The following is a 21,151-nucleotide window of genomic DNA, read 5'->3' on the forward strand; positions in this document are numbered from 1 at the left end:
TCATAATTTCTAGATATATACATGCACGCACACTTCAGGTTCATAATTAGGCAGGAAAAATGTCAGACCCGTAAAAAGCAAAACACAGCCCGTTACGGGCTGGGTGGCAGAATCAAACGGAGGCGGTGGGAGGCTGTGAGCTGCCTGAAGATCTGAGTCCTGGCTGTAGTCAGGAACGACAGATGGTGTTTGTCAAGAGGATAGAGCCTTACCTTCTTCTTTTACCATGGAAATATCACAGTAAGAAACCCATCAATATTCACTATTTTATCTAACACATTTAAGAAATACATCCCACCGAAAAAAAGCCAGAATTCCTGCTGGAAAACAGATTGCCAGATGCAAGTGGAAATTCCAATTAAAAGATGTAGTTTTGTTTATCAAGAGCCATTGTCAGCCATTGCATGTATTTTATTTTCTCATTAAGGAAATGCACTGAGCATATACAGAGATTACACTCAATACAGATTCATCATTACAGAACAATCAGAAAATACAGCTACAACCAATACATATTTCCTGTAGCAGAACAGACTGAAGGACCCGATTCAGGCTGAGAAGGAAATAAAAAATACTTAAACCAACTTAAGTGATTTTTACACAGATGAGATATTTAAGTCTAAATTAACATTCTCAGCCAAGATCTGTTGCATTGTTGCAATCTTTATACTCAACAGCTTTACCAGACTTGTGCCTAGCAGCTAAGCATAGACCAGAACCGCCTTGTCTGAGAGCCCATTCGAACAAAACCCCAGAAGAATGGTCCCAGTCCGAAGCCACAATCTACATGAGATGATGAAAGGATCCATACAGAGGAAAGAGTATAACAAAACAAGGAGACAGTTTGGTCCATGTAACAGGCAACAGCTACAAGGCAGGCTAAGGTTATACTCTACGTGGAGGTTTCACTGATTTCACTTGAAGAAGCTCTCTAGAGTTTGCAACCTTAATAAAATTTTTGTGAATGTGCAGAATTCTATGACACACTGCCTGGAATTGATTTTTCAAGGAGTTATACTGAAGAAAAGTCACAACACAAAGCTAGTGGAAAAACTACTTTGCCACGTATTTTGTGAGTTCCATAAACTTGACGACCAAATCATTTTCCAGATGGGCAACTAAAACTAGAACTTGACAGACCACCTCTACTTCAGTGACACCAGCTGGACTTTAAGCCAGTCCTGTACATGTTGTGTGCCAGAGATTAGACCAGATCATCACAGTTGGACATTAAAATCTACAAATATCACTCATCTGCTTGTCTGTCCCTCTGAGTTTTGGATCAAAGGAGGTACCACCCTGCTCCCCAATATCATAGACCCAAGACCCTGCTTGGTGCTACTCATCGTGCCTTATGTCACTTCTCGTCCGGCCTAGTTTCAACATAACCATTTCAAAGGACCGTCTGCCTACTAGCTAGTGATGCACAATGCCTTCTGCGATGTGGCCCATTCTAGATCATTTACTTGGTAAGACTGCAATGAATGGGATTATTAAAAATGTTGATTTAGTTCCTTACATCTCTAAAGATCTCCAAGTAATTTCATTCACTTTGCAAAATGGAAAGGATATATAAACCACCACAGATCAACTCAATCGCATCGTTGAAGGGGGAGATATATACTCTTACTCTCAGAGAATGACGTTTAGGACAGTGAAGAATTAACTACATAGTTGAAACCACAAGAAGAATTTGGATAAACAAAAATGTTATTACTCAAGTTATAATTTGCCTACAAGACAGGGACTAACCACTTGTTCTCAAAACCAGCAGTAGAGATAGAATGAGCTGATCTTTGGAGGGGGCTTAGCAGTTCAAAACAACTTCCAAGCTCTTAGTCTTCTTCTTCGTCCAATGTTGTGGTAAGATTCTCAAAGGATCAGAAAAGAGAAGACTGGAAGTTTTTTCTTCCCAGGAAATGTACATGATGTAACAAAGCTCCATGCATTGTTCTCTTAATGACCTTCTCTTACCAGTTCGTATTAATACTAAATCATCTTTATTTCAAGTTTTCTGGCTTTGTCCAGTTCGCAAATGTTCTCTGAAAGACTGATTTGCTTCCTACAATTTTCAGTCACTTTGTGTTTGAAAATTTTAGCTAGCTTTTGAATGTCTGCCAACAGTAAACTGCATTTGGAAGATATTGGTCCTTTACCCTACTACAAGGCTACTTGCAGCTAAGATTTCTCCTTCTCTTTATACGTACTGTCTACATTACAGGAAAATGCTACATATTTGCACCCCGTACGATAAACAAGAAGAGGGCAGCGTTTCTTACATATAGGTCAAGACATATTTAACAGATAGAGCACCTGTCAGGTCTGCCTACTGCTTTTTGCCTACCAAGAAATATGGTACATGGAGTAACGTGATTAGGAAATACAATCATCCCTTTCTAAGAAGGCAGACTTGTTGCTTCAGGATACTCTTTTTTCCCCCCTCATGTCAGCTTCAACAACGAGTGCCACAGCAATGTAAAGATGAGGAGAGAGAAGTAGCTCGCGGAGGTGGTGACTCTTGGAGCCAGGCTTTTTGCATTGCAGTTGTTTGTGTAGCAGCACTGAACGCTCACTCCAGGTGCTCTGGATCCATCCCTCCTTGCCCGCTCGCAGAAGGACCTGAACGAACAGGACTTCATAACGCCACCTAGAACAGAGCCACATTGAACCCAAACGGACCTGCACGTTCATGGTCACCCACTCCTGGCTGCATCCTCTCAGCATGAACCTGACCATCCAATATTGAGCAACAACATTAGGTTTGGCCGTTCCTTACAAGTAAATGAATACAACTGCAGCAGAGTACAGCATGCTAACAAGCTCCCACTTAAGTTAAATAATTGTAATTTATCTTAGGTGCAACTGATGCAGCTTAAATATCTCTGAACGTGCTCAAGTGCAGTGCCTCATTAGCTTCTTTTCCTTCCTAATTGCTAGGTAAGTCATTTAACTGAAAAATGACAGATTTAAGTAAGAAGTGGGCAGTACTTAAAATGCTTTTTTACAGCTTTCACATAGTGTGGATACGGCTCATCCTGGCATACTGACAAATCATTCTCAGTGGGATTTTGTATCAGATTGCTGCAGAACCAATAAAATTAGGGATTGAGATGTATTAATAGGGTTTATTTTGAGAGGAAACATTTACCTTTGTTTTTCTCCTTAGCTTACTCTATACTCTTCTCTTTCCAACACTGATTATTTATTTCTATTAAAAAATTTCATCAGGCTGAACTGTTTGTGACTACTTACTTGCTTGTCCTTTAATGATCGCACATGCGTCTGAATGCCCTGGACATTGCTGAGTTCCTTGTCTGTTACACTCTTCATCACTAGAACCTACACAGGTGTAACACTGCAGTGCTTCGCCTGGCATTAAGGAAAAGAAGACCACTTATAACAGTAGTGTTTAGAGTTTACAAAAAAGATTTTAAAATATCAACTACGCACTCTTTCTAATTTTGTTTGAAGCATATGCAAAAATTGCAAAAAGGTTTAAAAAAATCTAGAGATTCTGCAAATCCTATCAATTTTTCCTTTTTAGAAGTGGTCCAGATACTGGTTTTAAAGATATTTTAAAAAGCCATTTATTATTATGTTGTTACAATTTGCCCTTAAAATAATCCAAGAATATCTGATATTCTGTAATTGCATCCACATCTTCCTGAAACATTTTCAGAGCAGAGTCCACTGTAACAACTTGGAGTATCATGGTTTTTCCCCCCTCCATCATGGTCTTTGGTCCACAGTACCATGAAAAAGTACATTGTGAACACATAAAATCTTACTATGATCCATATTTCATTTTCTCCTAAAGTATCAATTCAGCTGGAAGGCACAACAGTATATCTTAAGAGTTTTGCTTTTGTTTAAACATTACAACCATAACTCCATCCTCTTTCTTTCCCTTGGTTCAAACTACATGGTCTTTTCAAAGGCAAGCATGAATTTGAAATAGATTTAAAATACCATACTCCAGACTTGCAGAGCAGAAGGCACACTTGCTGTCCACAGGGACACGTGCATTTAAATTTGTTAGCATAGATCTTTATGTTTACATTATATAGCAGAGGTGAAATTCTGTGCTGCTAACCACAAACAAAAAATAATCTGAAACGAAACCAACCCAGGAGAGAAGCCCAGAACAGCAAAGAGGCTCAGCCATGCCTGAAGTAGGAAATGAAAAAGAAATAAAAAAGGAAAGAAAAGGGAGTTGACTTACTTTTGAGTACAAAAAGGGAGCTGACAAGAAGCAGGCTGAAGACTGTCCACATCATGGAGATACAAGAGATGTACCATCAGCCAAAGAAAGCAGTTTGTTTGCTATTAAAGCCTTAATGCTTGTCTTACATACCTAATCCTCTGCAGAGGATAACTTACAGGATAAAGAGGTGTGCAAGAATGCTACTTATCTAGCTTATTCTGGTTGTACTTCTAATCACACATAGTTCACCTCCACAAACCCTGCATGCAAATTCTTCCAGTAGCAGGCAGGAGACAATGTCTTCACCTTTCAGTGATAGACATGCTTAAAAATGACCATCCCATCATCGCGTGTCACAGCCTCCGACTCATGCAAACAGTCTCATTACACTTGCCTATGCGATTTGCTGGATCAGGGTCAGAGTATTAAACGTTTTTGAGGATTAAGCCTATGCCTGGGACATGAATGGTCCAAATCTGGCAGAGAGAGATATATATTTATAGAGAGAGCAAGATGTAGACATAGATATGTGCACATAAGTCGTATATTCTTGGGACGCACGGAGTGCTCCAAGCAGTGACCCATGAGGCGCTTTCGGTGGAGGAGTTCCTTCGTAAGAGCCGCTGTATCTGGCGCTGCACATGAAGTAAGCAAGCGAAGTACATAAAACAGAGCCATACTTATCTTCAATTTTCAACGAAAAAATTTATTTACAATAGAGAATTTCATTTAAGTGACATGCATTTTCTTTTTTTTTTTTTTCAGTTTTAATTTTATTTTACAAATCAGCAAATGCAGATAAAGTTTACACTCCTTAAGGCAAGAGTCCCCATGCAAGTAATACGTGTTTATATTAAATCCAAAAGACATCCAACATGGGAACTCATGTACAAAGGGAAGGCTAGGATCAGCAATTTGTAATTTCTTAGAGAACTTGACAATCTCCCTGATACAGGAACTTTGAGATCAACTTGCTATGAATTATACTATGAAAATGCAAACAATAGCAAGAAATTCTGATAGTCATCTTAGTACTGCATACAATTAAATCAACTTTATTTAGAAAGAAAATACAGTAGTGCATACGAAAAAGTGAAAATATAACCTGTCCACATAAATGTATGGACATCAGTGTGCCAATGGTCATATTGCACTCAATATCGAAGTCCAGAAATTTGGTTAAAAGTTAGCTTTTCCCCATTTTGGCAATCAGTTCATCACAAATCTTTGTTAATTCTTCTATCTCTTTATTCTGGAAAATAAAAGGCAATATTAAGTATTATGAAAAATATTGTTGCATTAAGATGAGTATTTTTTCTTAAATTATCCAACCTTTGGGAGAAGTGTGGGACAATTAAGTTTTCTCCAATACTGAGAACAGAATATATATACATATATAGAGAGAGATGCATACATAGTACGTATAGTGCATTCAAACAATATGCTTACTTATTTCCACATACAGCTCCTCTGACATAAATAAATACAATTTAGCACTAAAGCAGACAGCTTTATAGCAGTCATTCCTAGCACACAATAATAATACATAGTGTAAATTTGTTTCTAGGCTGCCCTTTTATAGCATTATTTTCACCCTGTTTTCCAGGGGCTCCGAGCAAGGACGAGCTGTGCTATACTGAAAGCAACCTCCTTTGCTCAGCTAGAGAACGGGAGATATAAATAGCGATTTCCTACACTTTTGCCCTAAGCCGTACGGATCTGTACCTGCTCATTTTGTCTAAGCTAACAGTGGAGGCATGTAAGCTAGCACTGGAATTACAGCTAAAACTAAAAATGGAAACAAAAAACAAAAGAAGAACTAAACCAAGACGACCTTAAACCCAAGAACCAAAGCAAACCCTCGGTACACGGGTGCACACTGAGCTTTGACCGAGCCTGAATCAGCCCCGAGGGCTGGCCCGTGGCGGAGATCAAAGCCCGGCAGATGGGTCCATTTGCCTGAACTGCCCGGTGCACGCAGCTGATTTTGGTATAAGGTTTGGGTATAGCCAGGCCAGCTGGACGTGAGGAGCAAGACAGGTCCTCGGGCAGACCTTGGCTGCAGTCTGAGCTCCAGAGGAGAGCTGGATGCAGCCACGCTGGGGAAGTTTCACTTAACTTTGGTTATCCTGTTGACTTCTGTGTTAAAAGAGCTGAATCGCTATTTACCTTTTGTTCCAGTGTTCTTTCCAATGCGTCCACTTTCAGCTGCTCTTTACGAAGGCTGGCCTGATACGCTGCTTGCTCTTGCTGAGCCTTGCCTCTCACTTGTGCAATTTCAGCATTGGCTCTAGGAAAACACAGATTTTTGTCACGTCAGGTTCTCTACAGGAAAGGACAGCGGGTACCGAAGGATGGACTGCATCTTAACCGATGGGTGATGAGGGCAGGGCTACTTTCTCCATGTCTTTGAGAGTATTCTGAGACTTGTCCCTAGAGACTTTTCATGACTCCCTCTCTTGCTCAGCAGAGGCTGCAAAGTCTTTGCTTAATGTCTGTATCGTTCCCTTCATGCTTCTCTCAGATATCTGTGCTGGGGTCACAAATATCACTTAGGTAGAAGTGTTTTATGGCCGTTTCTAAACCTGATCTCCAGTTCTTACAGACTAGACTCACAGCTGGGACAACAGCTGGAAAGCAAATCCAAGTCTTACTTTGTTTCAGGCACTGATCAATGCTAGTAACATTTTTGAAACATCTCTTGGGTCTAGGGGACTGTAATATGAGTCCTGAATGTAATCCCTAGAAATGCTTAATTGGTCATTACACGGAAGCATAGGAAAAAAAAATTAAAAAAAAAAAACAAAACAAACCAACCAGAGCTGCCTCTCTTAAGCCACAATCTGATGTCTGCTCCTTAGTGGTGGCTTAAGGAGTTACTATCGGTGCACATCTGGCACGGTCTTTTGTGCAACTATTCCTCGTCGCCCTCAGCACAAGCTGGGCTGATCCAGCTTAGATAACTGGTGTTGCTAGGGCGAGCCCGCCTACTGATTCTGCACTGAAAGAGCCGAGCAGCCCTTACACGTTCCGTTCTGCTGACTGACGCAGGGGCAATACTACAGCGCAGGGGCAACAGCCAGTCTCTGGGGACAGGAATACTGGCTGCAGGTGCAAATATCTGAGCACAGCCCTCCATAGCTGCATCACCCTAGCTAATGGCTTCTTTCTTGGTCTGCCCTGGAAAATACGTTAAAGAAACATGAAGGCGTTCGATAAAGATAGAAGTTTAAGGTGTCCTATATGGTCAGGAGCTGGAAGAAACGCCAGCACATTACAGAAATTCTCATTACGGCATTTCGTTCCAGCTCCGTCACGGAACAGCCTCTGCTCTGCGTATTGAAGGAGCAGGTTTGGGATGCAAGGTCCAGCCACAGGAATCCTCCTGCAGCGTGAACTCCTGAAAAGAGATGTGTACAATCAATTACCTGTCCAGTTTTTCCTCAGCGTGAATTTTGAGTGCTTGATACCTCTGCTCTTCCTTCTTTACTCGTGATAAATATTCTTGCGCACATTTCTTTAACACTTCTTCATTCTTAAATGAGAAGATTACATTAAATTTAATCCAAGAGGTTGAAGCGTAGGACAGGCACTTATTTGCTGGAGTCACACTGAGATATTTTAAGGGCTGCAGTCTCACACGGACACCCCGCCACAGAGGCCATCTGAAGCACTATTACACAATGCAAAAAGCTTTACAATGCTTCCGTTTGCATTTGATACGTGGCTGCAATCCTTCATCTGAGGATTACGTTATGTCACGCACTTTAGACGCAACCTCTGACCTGAGGAATTCACGTCCTCGGTTTTAACAGAACGCTCGGTCCAGAAGCCAGCCCCGACCCGCGCTCAGTTCCCGCAGTTATGTGACATCTATTGAAACCGCAGCGTCACAGGTGGGAGCAAGTTACTCTTGCGCAAAACCTTCGTCTTTTTAAAGCTATTCCAAAACGAAAGCACAAATGCGCATTCATGTTCTGCCTCCCCCCAGCACACTGCAGCCTAATGTAGTATCACAGAATCACAGAATCGTTTAGGTTGGAAAAGACCTTTAAGATCATCGAGTCCAACCGTAGTACATCAGATCCAACTGGAAACAAAGACGTGCCTTCTGTTAAGCAGCACGGGTAGACGTGAGAGCCTGCTCGGCTCTGCTCTGCTCTTTAAAGGAGGGGACTTTAACGTGACTCACCTTCCGAAACCCCTCCAACACTTCTTTCATTTTTTCGTATCTCCTGAAAAGATCTGCCAGTGATTTCTCCACCGAGTTCAGATCTGCCAAAGCTTGTTCCTTCTCCACTATCAGCTGCTGAACAGTGTGATGGGAGACAGATTTCTCTCTCTGTTCATCCTCTGTTAGAAAGAAGAGAGGGGGAGGAGAAAAAGTGATTTTCAGAAGGGTAGGAGTAGTAAGAACACTGATTTCACTGTCATCTATAGTTTCTACTACACTGTGCTCTACCTTGTGTATTAGTAAGTTTGCGGGATCCAGAAAAGTCATTTTTATATAAAAACACAATCCTGTTTTGGAAAAAGGTTGCTAAATACAGTGATATTTAAATATTTTGATGTTGGGGAAAAATGTGAATGTATCTCTGTACTGACGATTTATTTCACTCTGAACTGAGCTGTTCCCATGAAAAAGGCAGGTGTGGGAATTCCCTTGTTTGCCTGAAGATGCACTAGCTGAAGGAAAGGACATTCATGCGTATTACTAGCACTGGCAATAAATTATTTGCCATCGCTGATATACGCTTGTCATCTCCTGGCATCTCTTCTAATCCTGTACAAACAGCACTTTGTTTAATGGAATTCAACTCAAATTCCTCCCTTGGAAAAACAGTGTTTTGCAAACTCTCATTCTTAGGATTACTGTAGCAAGTGCCAGAAAGGAAATCCTACATTAGACAGACTTTCTAAGTTCTGGTCTGCAGAAAACATCTTCCAAGCTTCTCCTGTGGATAGTTAAATGTGAGGCGGGGACGGTGGGAAGAACACAACGGGAATCCAAACCCATATGGAAGAGAACTTTCCAAAGGAATTGACCTAGTAATGAATTGGAATACCCATATAACACTGGAAGAAAAGGTCTGGCATTGTCTTCCAAAATGCTTCATTGTTTGCTTCATATCCTAGAACATGATTCTTGTGTCCATGTTTTAAGGGCTACTTTGAATGATACTGAAATGAAAATGATTTTAACATCATAAAACACAGCAGTTTTATATTATTATTTTCCTTTGTCTACAATGGAAACTAAAATAAGGTAGGAAGTTCTCCCATGTAAAAAGCACGGGGCATTTCAAAATCTACAACTTTTCATTCAGGCCTTTATATTTTGAAATATAAAGAACTAAAGAAGAGTTTATTTTTTTTTTATTTGAATAGAAGTCTTCACCTGAATTAAGTATTTCCTAGAGCTGGTCAGCTCTGAAATGTTGAAGTTGATACTGTCCCTTCCCAAACTGAGATTAATCTCTTCCTTTTGCATATTCAGTCCTTTCATACACTTTTTCGCTAGCCTAACTAAGCCCCGAGCAGCGGCGATGCCACGCCGTGCGTCAGCTCACGTTGGCTCTGTTCGGCGCTCCCCTGCGCGCCCCGCCAGCACCCTGCTGGGGCAGAGCCTGGCCTGAGCTCAGTTTGCTCTGCCTGCTGCAGAAGATCGAAAGAACCAGGGAAGCTCTCAGGACCTGCACTGAGTTTGCAGCACTGGAAATTTTAACACCTTTATTTTACAAACACCTTTGATATGGCAGAACTGAGAAACCCAGAGCCCTGTAATGCCACATCACTTTGATAACATTTAACATTTCATAAAAAATAAACACGCTTTTCTATTTTTGCCTTCTTAAAGACACTCTCTGATCATCTGTAATGTCAAAATGGATGTATTCTCAAGTAAAATGAGAAAACCATTTGTCATCCTTTGTTTATTTTTCTACATGTGAGAAGTTGTCACCTGGTGTTCCAGCACAAGATTTATTTAATCACGCTGGAGATTACACACTGTCTAGCCTAATTCCAAAACGCTTACTGGCAGGATCCTGTTCTCTGGCAAAACCTCCGTCCTCGCAAGTCCATGCAGGGAAGGGATCCATCTGCACGATCACGTCATGTACTTAAATGTATTTAGTCACAACTTTAGTGTTTCTGAGACCGCTGCCTGCGGTATTTTACCAACTTCCTTCTTATTTGTTTCTAGGGCAATCTAGAAAGTCGGTAATTCATGACTCACGCCCTCACAACTACCGAGCTCTTCCTGTTCCCAGCGCACCGCCGAGCCCTCCTCTCTCCTCTGCTGCACCAGCTCCGCAAACGCGCATCCCAGCCCACCTCAACGTGCACATGGGAATTACGGGCAAGCCACCTCCGATGCTGCCGTTCTCCTCCCCCGCTTCGTGCTAGAGGTGTCCATGGACCGGGGAGCGAGCTGAGGCCTCATTAGACTCCAAGGGGAAAACGGGAATTTATATTGGGGGAGTGACATATAAATTGAAAAGAGGGAAAGTTTCCAGTGAGCTTTAGGAAAGGGGCATCTGATAATCTCAGATAACAGTTAAGAGACATTTAAAACCAAAGTGGTTAAACACTACAGAAAACAGAAACTGGCATCCGGCTGCAGGGGGACTGGAAGATCTATGTGATATTTTCTGAAACTATGATTTAGCTTTAATGAAAAGGCTGCTTAGTGGGACTGCGCTGATAATAGTCTGCCAGTCAAATCTTAGTTAAGCAGTTACAGATACTTATTTTTAAAGATATTTATGAGGTTATGCGATTAAAATATTTTCATTAAATGGCTTCCATGTCTGCAACACACACTGTCCACAGCTCACCAACAATAACAACAGTATGCGCAGGACTAACACCATCCAAACTGACAGAATCAGAGCACCACCACAGCAGATCCGCTTTCAGGCTCAGCTCAGTATTACTTACATTACTTAATGGGAATGCAGCAAACGGAGAACAAAAGCAAAAGAAACTAAAAATGCAAAATGCTGGTGTGAAAGTTGGTGAAAAGCTTTACTTACCAGGCTTGCCTGATTTGTTTTTGCAAGCAAATAGCAAGAAGCAACAAAAACGGAAGCAAAACAGAAAATCAGGAATTGTTAGGAAAGCAGAAAATAAGTAGTGCAACAACCTGTAATGCACAAAGCATAACATCTGTTTGTTTTCCATAACGAGAATTTAATTATGTATTTAAACATACAAATATAAGGATACATTTTTAACAGGAAAAAACCCCAACATTACAAATCCATCAATAAAAAGGAAATCCACGACAGGGATTTTGGAAGGGAACTGTGGATGGCTGTGATCAAGGTGTGGGTAGGGTGGGGTGCAGTGAACATCGGGGTGACGCCGGCTCTGTTCCACACGGCTGTCAGTGCCACACAGTCGTGAGCTGCAAAACTTGGGCAACAGTCAGCGAAGCAGTAGCACAAGCAGCAGGCCAGCCTGGAAAGCCTGGTCTTTTTTCTCCCCCCTCCTCAATATTAACAAGAATGTGTTAGGGGCTGAGGCAAGTGTAAGAAAAAAGGAAAAAAAGTTAAAGCACCAGTAAAAAGCACGCAAAGAGACACTAACAGGGATCTATACGCTGACAGCTTGCAAGCTTTGGCTGTACAGAGCGTGGCATGAAACTAATTGCATAAGCTAACTCAGGTAGTATTGGGTTCTGTATGTATATGACAGCAAATACTAGACATTCCACAGCCCTTGAAATCAAAGGCGATTACTGTTTGCAGTGCATGTTTTCAGTGCCTTTATAGGCAAACATACACAATCATATATTGTTAATATGGAATATTTTCAATATTCATTATACATACACATGACAACCTATAAAAAGCTGAGCAGGACCTATCAACCACGCTGAATATTCACTAAAGGGATTTGGGAAATTGGTTGACTTGTAATGCCCTCCTAACAGGGCTGTATAAATAGCTCAGAAGGGTTAAATCATAAATAGAAACAGCACAGGCATTTCTTTTGTTAAAATGCATATTTTGCTTTAGCAGTGAGGCATTATTGTGATAACAGTTCAGTGAGGTATATGCAAATAGCAGACAGACAATCATTTTCCTCCACAACATGGCATGTGGATGAGTGAATTCCGTTATCAAAAGGGGCAGTAACTTAGGACAAATGACAGGAGAAAGTGGGACAATTACATCAAAAATTTACATTAAATGCAGGGAGAGGAAGCCTCGCATTTAACATATTACCATGCTGTAGAGTTTGCATACTGCCCTAATTGACACATGCTTTCTGTATCACTGTTGTTGTTTCAGTTCCTTTGCAAATGGACAGCAAATTACATTATTTATAGCCATAGCTCTTAAAAACTTGCCATAGATAATTTGAAAGGCTCTGACTGATACTCTGAATTTGAAGTTTAAAGATCTTTCTATTTCCTCGACAAGTGGTCAATGGCCCGATGCTTTTATTATCCTTGATTTCTTTGCCACAAGAGGAAATGGCAATTGTAGAATTTACGATGTACGCCATGGCTGTGCCTCTGCCTTAGGACCCCTATTCTACACCTTCTTGTTGCAGTGTGGTCTCACGATTTGATTTTTTTTCTTTTAAATTTGTTTCTCAAAAATAGAATTTGAATTTGTTATCAAAAAGAAACTTCTGTTGCTAACTATATGCATATGCTTGGGAAAAAAGGACAGGTCCTGTGTTTGTCCACATGAATGGCCAGGTTCAGGGACGAAGCCCTACCAGAGTACGTTTAGTGTAACCCAAAATGCGTTAAGTTCTTTGCATACCCTGGTCATTCCTATTTTAACACTTGCATGATGAGAATGACAGACATTATGTCAGAAGGCAGGCAAATCTGCTCTGTTGTACATACAAAAGGCAATGGAGGCATAACACCATAGAGAATGAAGCCAGCCATGTTATTATTATATATTATTCATTATTATATATTTTATTATTTATTTTATTTATTATTATTATCATTATCATAATGCTTATTTATTTATTCATGGGCCCATTTTTCCCTTCACTTGAAAGGAGGCTGAATATCTCCCAACGGCTGAGAAACGCAGGAAGGCAGCAAAAACACCAGACATTGAACTACGTCCCCCCACTCTCTTTGGGTAAAAATAAGCAAATTCGCTACAAACGTATGTAAACACAACTCAAGCATTAATAAAAAAAAACAATTTAAAAGAAACCAAAAATTTGGGGTTCACACAATAGTGACTGTATATGAGGGGACTGAAAATTTTAGAAGGGGTAAAACAATATGATGTGTTGATAGCTGTAATAAAAATCCTTCCCTGTTAAAAACCTGTTAGAACGTTGCAGGTATGCCTGTTGTGTTCCCGGCACACTGTACTCTCTGTGACAGTTCTCTCAGGGGGAATAAGAGGAATAATTTCTTCCTTTTTATTTTCCAAGAAACACAGTGCCAACAGGCTGGATTCATAACACTCCCTGCTCGCAGATATCACTAGCTAGGCTAGCCTTTCTCCTGCATCTCACAGCCCAGATTTAACTCCGAGGCCGCTCCTAATGGCTTTTAACAGTATTTCACAGTTCTGCTGCTTAACTCGAGCTTTGTCCAGATGAGCTTGGTCCTGCTTTCTCATCAGTCACTGCTTCTTTTCCTGCTCTTCCCAGCAATTTTGGCCATAGAGAACCCACGACCCCGCTCAGCCGTTCGCCCTTCTGGGAGACAGCTGGAGCTGAAGCAGTACAGGGCAGCACAAGCCACTGGCGCTTTCTATAGCCAGACTAAGAAAAAGAGCTTTGGAAATCTTATGAGGCGGCTTTAAAATCACATCCCAGCGGCCAGACCTCCCGCGCCAAGGAGGCACGAGTACTGCAACCTTTGGTTTTGAAATGCTACTGCACATAGCGTTTTTCATTTGTGGGGCATGCTGTTGACAAAGGCGTTTTCTAATTATTGTGAGGCAAAATATGTCATAATTTAGACTGTAAAGGAGACCCCTATGTCAGGAAATAAACAGGGAGGTCGATTGGCCACTCATAATCTCTCAGCTGGGATTGGAGTTAATCTAGGTTTTGGTCTGACCAATGCACTTAGCACAGATAATCCCTGTTGTTGTAAAGAGCTAAGTTTGGTATCTCCCATTAAACAGTTGGGAGCGGACGACTAAAGGGTTTTTAGGTCATTGAAAGTCTCTCGCGGAGATACCCATGAATTCTGGGCAAAGCATTTGAACATGTTTCCCGTGGGACAGTTTGCTTTGATGCAGAAGAAAAAGCCCTGACCTTTCTGTATTACCTGGACTGCCTCGGGGGCTACTTTCTGTAAAATGGAATCCCTAGCTTTTCATCGCAGCCTGGCAGCACACACTGGTGTCCTCAGATGCATTCGCAATTCCCAGCAGCATCAGCAGATGTAGCTAGCATCAAAATGAAGCCCACAGACTTCAACCATGTTTCTAGGCTCTCTGCAGAAAACCAGAGTGGAGGATAGCATCTTTCAGAGTAGAAACACCTACCTATCATCTGAGCAATCGTCTTCTCATATTCTGAAACTATTTTCCTATAAGAGGGAAAAAAAAGAAAAGCTTTTGGCAAACATCATAATTGCTAATGCTTACTTAGAAAATAATGCTACTCAATAACTGAACTATGGTATTTTAACAGACATACAGAACCCCTTCACACTTTTATATGCTCCTTATTACCTGAGTAACAAATAAAACTGACAGTTTAAAAATTGCACCTGATTTTTAACTCTCCATGTAAATCAATATAGGTGGGGGGAGGGAAAAGAGATTGCTTTGAAACAAATTCTGTTGTTTGAAACGTGCCCAAAGTACATTACCAATCACGATTTCCATATAAACATAACCACACTGGTCTAATTCAAGAGTTACAAAGAGACTGATTTTTTCATTACTTTCTCCCCTCTCCTCCATGTTTGTGTTTGCTTATTTTTAATGTAAATGATAAGTAAAGTTATAATTGGTAGCAAGTAAACCTATCAGGAGTATAGTTGGCCCTCATCCAAAATATATCTAATCTTCCACTCTCCAAATGTGACTAAATGATCCATTAGCACTTAAGAGAACAAGACCAAAATATTCAATTACGTAGCACAAAATCCATCGTGTCCTACTTCCCAAATCTGTTTTTGAAACAGAAGTGGCAAAATGTTACTTTTAAGACTATTTTATTTCATATACTCACGGTAGGCTTTGAATTTCCTTCTTGAAAAGAGGTTAGCCAAAATAAGCAGATTAAATGTGATTTAGAAAGATGATCCATCCCTTCCCAGAGCCAAATAAAGCTAATGAAATGAGACTAGCTTGATCTATGCTTTGATTCATGAGCCACGTAGGACTGTCTGCGAAAAACAAAATTACCCCACACTTCATCTGAAGTGGATATTCAAAATAGCTCACTGGTGTTCAAATACGTCTCTTTTGAAGCCTTAGCTCCCTTTCACTTGCTCCATTTTAAAGAAGTCTGCTGCAGTTGGTGAGGTTACAGAAAGGATGTGGGAAAAACCCGAGACAAAAGTCAGTAAGGAAGGGAGAAACTTGCGGAGCTCCCAAAAAACTAATGCAGTAACTCCAGTACCGTCTGTCTCCAACCTGAGTCACAAACAGAGCCCAGAAACCCCTGAGAAGGCCACTTGCCCCCCAGGCCAGTAGCGTCTCACGTGCCCTGGTCCTGCAGAGCGCTCAGCAGAGCGGGGGGTTCGCACCCCGCGGACCTCGCTCAGGCTTCAGGCAGAAACGATTTTCGGTCCTGGGGCCAGAGCCCGTCTCTGCACAGCTCGCCGTGCCCCCAGCCGCTGCCTCCACGGGGATCTGCTCGGATGCTGCTTTCCCTGCTGTCAGTCCTGTTGTTTTAATTGGCTTTTTTCTTTTTTTTTTTTTTTTTTTTTAAACCATAAATGACACTTTTGAGAGCAAAGATAGCCGCAAGGATTTTCCCCTAAAAGGAAGGGATTGGTTTCATGTCCAAAGAAGATTACCTCAAAAGCCTGCTGTAAGCAATAAGGATTTTAAAGCCATGTCCTATCCTTGTAACACCAGGCACCTTTAGGAAGTTTTATCATCCTAGAAAACGAAGCCAAGGACTCAGGGCAACGAACACGACATTAAACACTGTTACAACACTACAGCACTTCCCAGCCTAGGCTGCACCACGAAAGTTGGCAGCAAAGTGAAATAACATTATCTATTTCTTATTTTTACCAGCTTAGACTAGTTCAAGTAGGTACCACATTCTCTGCATTATCCAGCCTTACGAATCATGTGGCAGCTGTTCAACAGAAGTGGATACTGCAATGGCACATTGATTTTAATAATATTTGATTTGGAAAGCAAAGTCGTCAAGTGAAGTCTTGTTCCAGATTCATGTCAAAGGCCTCTTTCAGTCAAGCAGCCTAAATAACGGTGATTATGGCTGGGGAACCAAAGGATGCCGGCCACATCATTCCTCGCTGTGATGGCACATCTTAACGCTAGCTTGACACGCTGCATAGGCGTAACTTTTGGTATTTTAGACGTTCAGTCTATTTACTGACTTCCTGCAATTTCCTAAGTCATAAAACCACCAAAATCCAGGGCTACAAAGGATCTCAGAGGTCATCTGCTTGACTTCCCTTACTGAGGCATAATCAATTAGACCTCCAAATAACCATATTTAAATATCTCTTGCCTGCCTCTGGTTGTACCCTTGGATGATGGCTGGTTTAGCTCTTTGAGAGTTATTACATTATTACAACTTCTCATCTTGGCTACTGCTCTCTGGAGTGGCATTTCCTCCAGTCTGATGTTTTTCTGGAAATTTAGCTGAACTCAGGACATTCCAGGTAGCGTGTGCAGGACTTGGGTAAAGGAACATTGCTTCTCCTTCTGTGGGAAGTGATGCTTTTGTGCTTGCAACTCTAGATAATCCCTCCACTCCTTGCTTATCGTATATCATATCTAATTGCTGCATCTCTAATTTACCACACATGGACTGTTTCAACATTTAGTCTTCCAAGAGAAATCTTTCTTTGTGCACACATGCATATTTTATCATTTTGTGACAATATTAGTCAGATTTTTTTTTTCACCCATGTGTTCTAGGAATATGCCTGTGGGAAATTTGGCTTAGATAATGTGTTTTTTTCAAACCAAATTTTATTGAGGGTGTAGACACACAAACAAATTACTGTGAGGAAGATGAAGGCAGAGCTCTGCAGTGTGCCAGCTGCTCTGTGTCACCCCCTGCTCTCCGTTCATTAAGGAACAAGCAACCTCTGTCAGTGCCCATTGGCAGCCGGCAGGCACGTGCACCCAGGCAGTTTGTAGAGAACAGACCAAGTACCACCCTTGAGCGTCTGCTGAAGGCCGAGACGTTCCTTACACAATTCCTAACGTTGTGCATTCCTTGTTTTGCTTCCTCGGTTTGACTGCTTGCAGCAGCTCCTTTCCGTTTTGCCTCATTATGCATTTGAGGGCTATGCCAGGGTTTTGTTTCCTTTCCCGAGCAGAGAGCAAGAGAAGTGAGAGAACTCAGCTGGGCGCTGGGAGAAGGTTTTCTGAAAGAACTAAAGCGGCTGCCCTGCCTTTTGCAGATGCTTCTCTTGAGATGCTTTGGCTCAAAGCCCTGCGCTGCCGCTATTCAAATCTGCCATGTGCGACTCCTGGCATCCATGCTGGCGTTTGCCGAGTTCTGCACCGCAGTTCCCTTCTACCCGTACTCCTTAAGTACCGTTTTCCTGGATATAAGCAGGAATTGCATATGCAGGTCATCACTTGATACAGCTCATTGGCTTTAGCTTAACACCACCGAGACATTTAATTTTGGGAAGAAGCTGGTGCTAGAACAATTGATTTCTGAAGAAAATTTAGTCTCAGGAGCGACTGCAGAAATTATTACTTAAAAGAAGGATGCTAAAATAATCTGACAGTTTCAGTTTATTTATGAGTTAAGGGGGGGATGTTTCTGTTTGTTTGAAGGTAGAAATAAAAGGCTTTAAAGACTCCATGAAATATTTTTATACATTCTCTTGTGCCATTGATGACTTTCTCAGATTCAGATCGACGAGCAGGCCAAGCTCATTGGTATGTTGTTCTTATGGTATTACCACTGTAAAAAAAAGAAAGGCTGAAACTTTCAACTGACTAAATGGGAAGCAATGGTGATTCTTTGAGCAACACCGCTCACCTCATCCACTGCAGTGATTTTGTTGTCACCCTTGCAAGTGGTAGGACCTGGGCTAGGAAGGAAGGTCAAACCAGTGATGTTCCAGTATACAGATGTTTAATGTAATAGAGGCAGGTTTGCAAGGAGAAATAGAATAGAACAGATACAACTAGCATAAACTTTTAAAGCTTAGGGTCCTTCTGTCAGGTCTCAAGCGGAGCAGCAAAATCCAAGATAATTATTGCTTAACTAAAATCAAGCTTAGTGTGTGCAGTAATTAAAAAATCAGCTCAGTTCAAAGAAAACTGTGTAGAATCTCCTTGAAAGTCAACACAAGCCAGAGTGGTTCCTTTGCAAGAAATGTTTTTCTACTGGCAACTGGGTTTTTGTTTTCTATTGTTAAAGAAACTTCTTACAACAACGTCCTGGAGGGAGCCTGTACTACTCATACCTATCTGTGAACCCTCACATTCTTTCTTCTGTTGGCAAAACTATTTATGGAGAGTGAATTTTAAATGACCACATGCACACCTCTGCCAGCTCTGCAGGCAGACTCAGTCAGGCAACAAAAACATCACTACGCAATCCACGTGAGAATACACAGCACAAACTGGAGGAAATTCTTCCCTTACATTAACCTAGATTAAGACCTCTCTTATCTCAGTATTTGGAGGATGCAAATGAGATTAGCAACATAGACGTTTTCAATGATTACCCTGAACAGGGGTGCCCACCATGCAGAGCAAAGACAAAGTATCGGTTTAGGATCAATCCAAAGCCTGCAGTTAAAAATAATGGAACAAATTCAGCTAAACAAAACAGTTGTACAATCGTGGTACTCTGCACACTATCCACAGGCTGAAATGAGACTCTCTGTCAGGGTGATTAGTGACAAGTTAATAACCCACCTCATTTCCATCACTTCCCTTCTGCTTTCTTCATATTTCTCTTTCCACTCAGATACTTCTCTTTCCTTGGCCACAATCTGAAACAAAGAAAGCAAAGGAAAAAAACCCAGTAAAACGAAGTGATCCGTTAAAGAGGAAATTAAACAACTGTACAATATTTGATTAAATATCAAATCCTAATTAACAGAGGTATAGTTTGCAAGTGCATAATGGGTTCAAATATAAGCACCCCAGCGATCCTTTTCTTTTTCAGACTGCAAGGTGCAATTAAAAAGGTTCGGATGTGAAATCATACTCAAGTTTTCAAAAACTAAGTTAGGAAAGTAGATGCAATGTTCTTGTTTCATGTTTCATTCCTGATTATAACAAGGACACTTTTAAAGAAATACTATATTACCTTACACCGTTTCTGATTTGACCTGGTGCCAAACCTGAAATACTTCTGCACGGGCATTTGGAATGTGGTCCCCTGGTTTGTCCTCTAAGGGGGTTCTACTGCTTCTGCGTGCATACTTAGGGCTGACTGTCCATGAAATTTTATACCCAAAGGACTGTGTTGCTTTGTGCTCCTTTCATTCACACAATCTACCACTAAGTTTGGAATACTCTAACACTGGATTGTACCCATTTTTTAATTGTTATTATTAGCCAGACTAATCTTATACGTAGCTTTGTAAAATACATAATTTTATTCCCATTTCTAGCATCTTACAATTTTTATATAATGATATAGCAATGTCAAGGTGCACAGAGTACACTTGAGGTTAAAAACAATAAAGATTTATTTTCATATAATGTCTGCTTTTCATTTCTGTCAAAAAAAGTAAAACTTACAGTGTAGCACCTTTTGCTTTAGTAGCCTCTAGCGTGGCTTTAGCATGACTGAGGATGGTTTCAAGAATAGAACAAGTGTTCGTAATATGAATCATTTGGGAGAAAACAGGAAAGAAGGAAACCACAAGGGGCACTTATTTCCTTTTCCGAATTCTGAAGAAAATTACCTCTGCTCTGGCGAGTCGTAGTGCAGAGTCTAAGTCTTGCTGGGGGTAGAGAAGACCCGTGGTGCTTTCTGCATCCGAGGTGCCGATCCGGGAGTACAGTGCACTTTTAGAGATGGAAACATCTGCTGGGATAGCAGGTTCTCTCTGTGTGTTTGTTTTTTTAAATACAAAGAAATGAACCATTAAATACGTGTTTAGCTTATATGTTTTCTGGGTGTAGTGCTAGGAACCAGGGTCCTGAGCTAGAATCCTGTGCACTACTAAATTATAACAGCAATAACACTGACAAGGAACTTTGAATTTAGCAATCATAAAATACACATTTAAGATCCATAGTAAGCACCAAGAGAGACATATTACCCTTATAGAGAGAAAATAAAGACAGCACTTTGCCACCAATATTTTAAGGTCCTATATTAGAAGATTTACTACTTTGTGATGCAGAAATTTCATCAAAACATCCACAAGAGATGCACGTCAGCAGAGGAAATTAGAATTGGAGGCAGAGAGCTTGTTAAGGGGAATTCTGCTTCCATAAAAATAGATCAAGAAACCAGAAGCAAGAGGACAGCTCACTTTCTTAGGTCAGACCTGCCAATGTATTGTATCTATCATAAAAGGCATTACATAAAAAGTGTGAATATACAAGTGACCTTGCTGCCCCACTGGTATTTAGCATGCGATTAGTAAGTTAAATGAGGTTTTATTTGCAGCTGCCAGTTTTGCTCATGTCAGTGGCCCAGATTAACGCAAGAGGAGAGCAGCACGTGAAATGAAGAAGAGAGCAAAAAAGAGGTATGCGACACCAAGATGCATGAGATGTCTTGCGAACAACTCTAGGTACAAACAATCCAAGTTACAGCACATTAAAACCACGGAGATTATAAAAGACA

The 21,151-nt window shown here is 41.0% G+C and overlaps 2 protein-coding genes across 9 annotated transcripts in view; both read right to left on the bottom strand.

Moving 5' to 3' along the window:
* Window positions 1-2,411: 2,411 nt before the first annotated feature.
* Window positions 2,412-4,277, bottom strand: LYPD3 (LY6/PLAUR domain containing 3). Its single transcript, XM_075504225.1, has 3 exons — window positions 4,223-4,277; window positions 3,253-3,369; window positions 2,412-2,647 (listed from the first exon to the last, which is right to left on the bottom strand). Exons 1-3 carry the CDS (start codon window positions 4,275-4,277, stop codon window positions 2,442-2,444), a joined length of 378 nt encoding a protein of 125 aa, XP_075360340.1. The 3' UTR covers window positions 2,412-2,441.
* A 959-nt stretch (window positions 4,278-5,236) lies between these two features.
* TACC2 (transforming acidic coiled-coil containing protein 2) overlaps window positions 5,237-21,151 on the bottom strand; it is a 151,580-nt gene continuing 135,665 nt past the window's right edge. For all 8 annotated transcript variants that reach the window (XM_075504407.1, XM_075504409.1, XM_075504411.1 and 5 more), the window contains 7 exons: window positions 20,259-20,402; window positions 19,258-19,334; window positions 14,698-14,741; window positions 8,397-8,557; window positions 7,633-7,739; window positions 6,374-6,494; window positions 5,237-5,456 (listed from right to left, as the gene is read on the bottom strand). In XM_075504407.1, coding sequence (XP_075360522.1) covers window positions 5,391-5,456; window positions 6,374-6,494; window positions 7,633-7,739; window positions 8,397-8,557; window positions 14,698-14,741; window positions 19,258-19,334; window positions 20,259-20,402 — 720 coding nt within the window. In that variant the 3' untranslated portion in view covers window positions 5,237-5,390. The remainder of the gene's footprint in view (window positions 5,457-6,373; window positions 6,495-7,632; window positions 7,740-8,396; window positions 8,558-14,697; window positions 14,742-19,257; window positions 19,335-20,258; window positions 20,403-21,151) is intronic.

This window comes from Mycteria americana, chromosome 6 (genome assembly GCF_035582795.1).
Source record: "Mycteria americana isolate JAX WOST 10 ecotype Jacksonville Zoo and Gardens chromosome 6, USCA_MyAme_1.0, whole genome shotgun sequence".
Taxonomy (NCBI): domain Eukaryota; kingdom Metazoa; phylum Chordata; class Aves; order Ciconiiformes; family Ciconiidae; genus Mycteria; species Mycteria americana.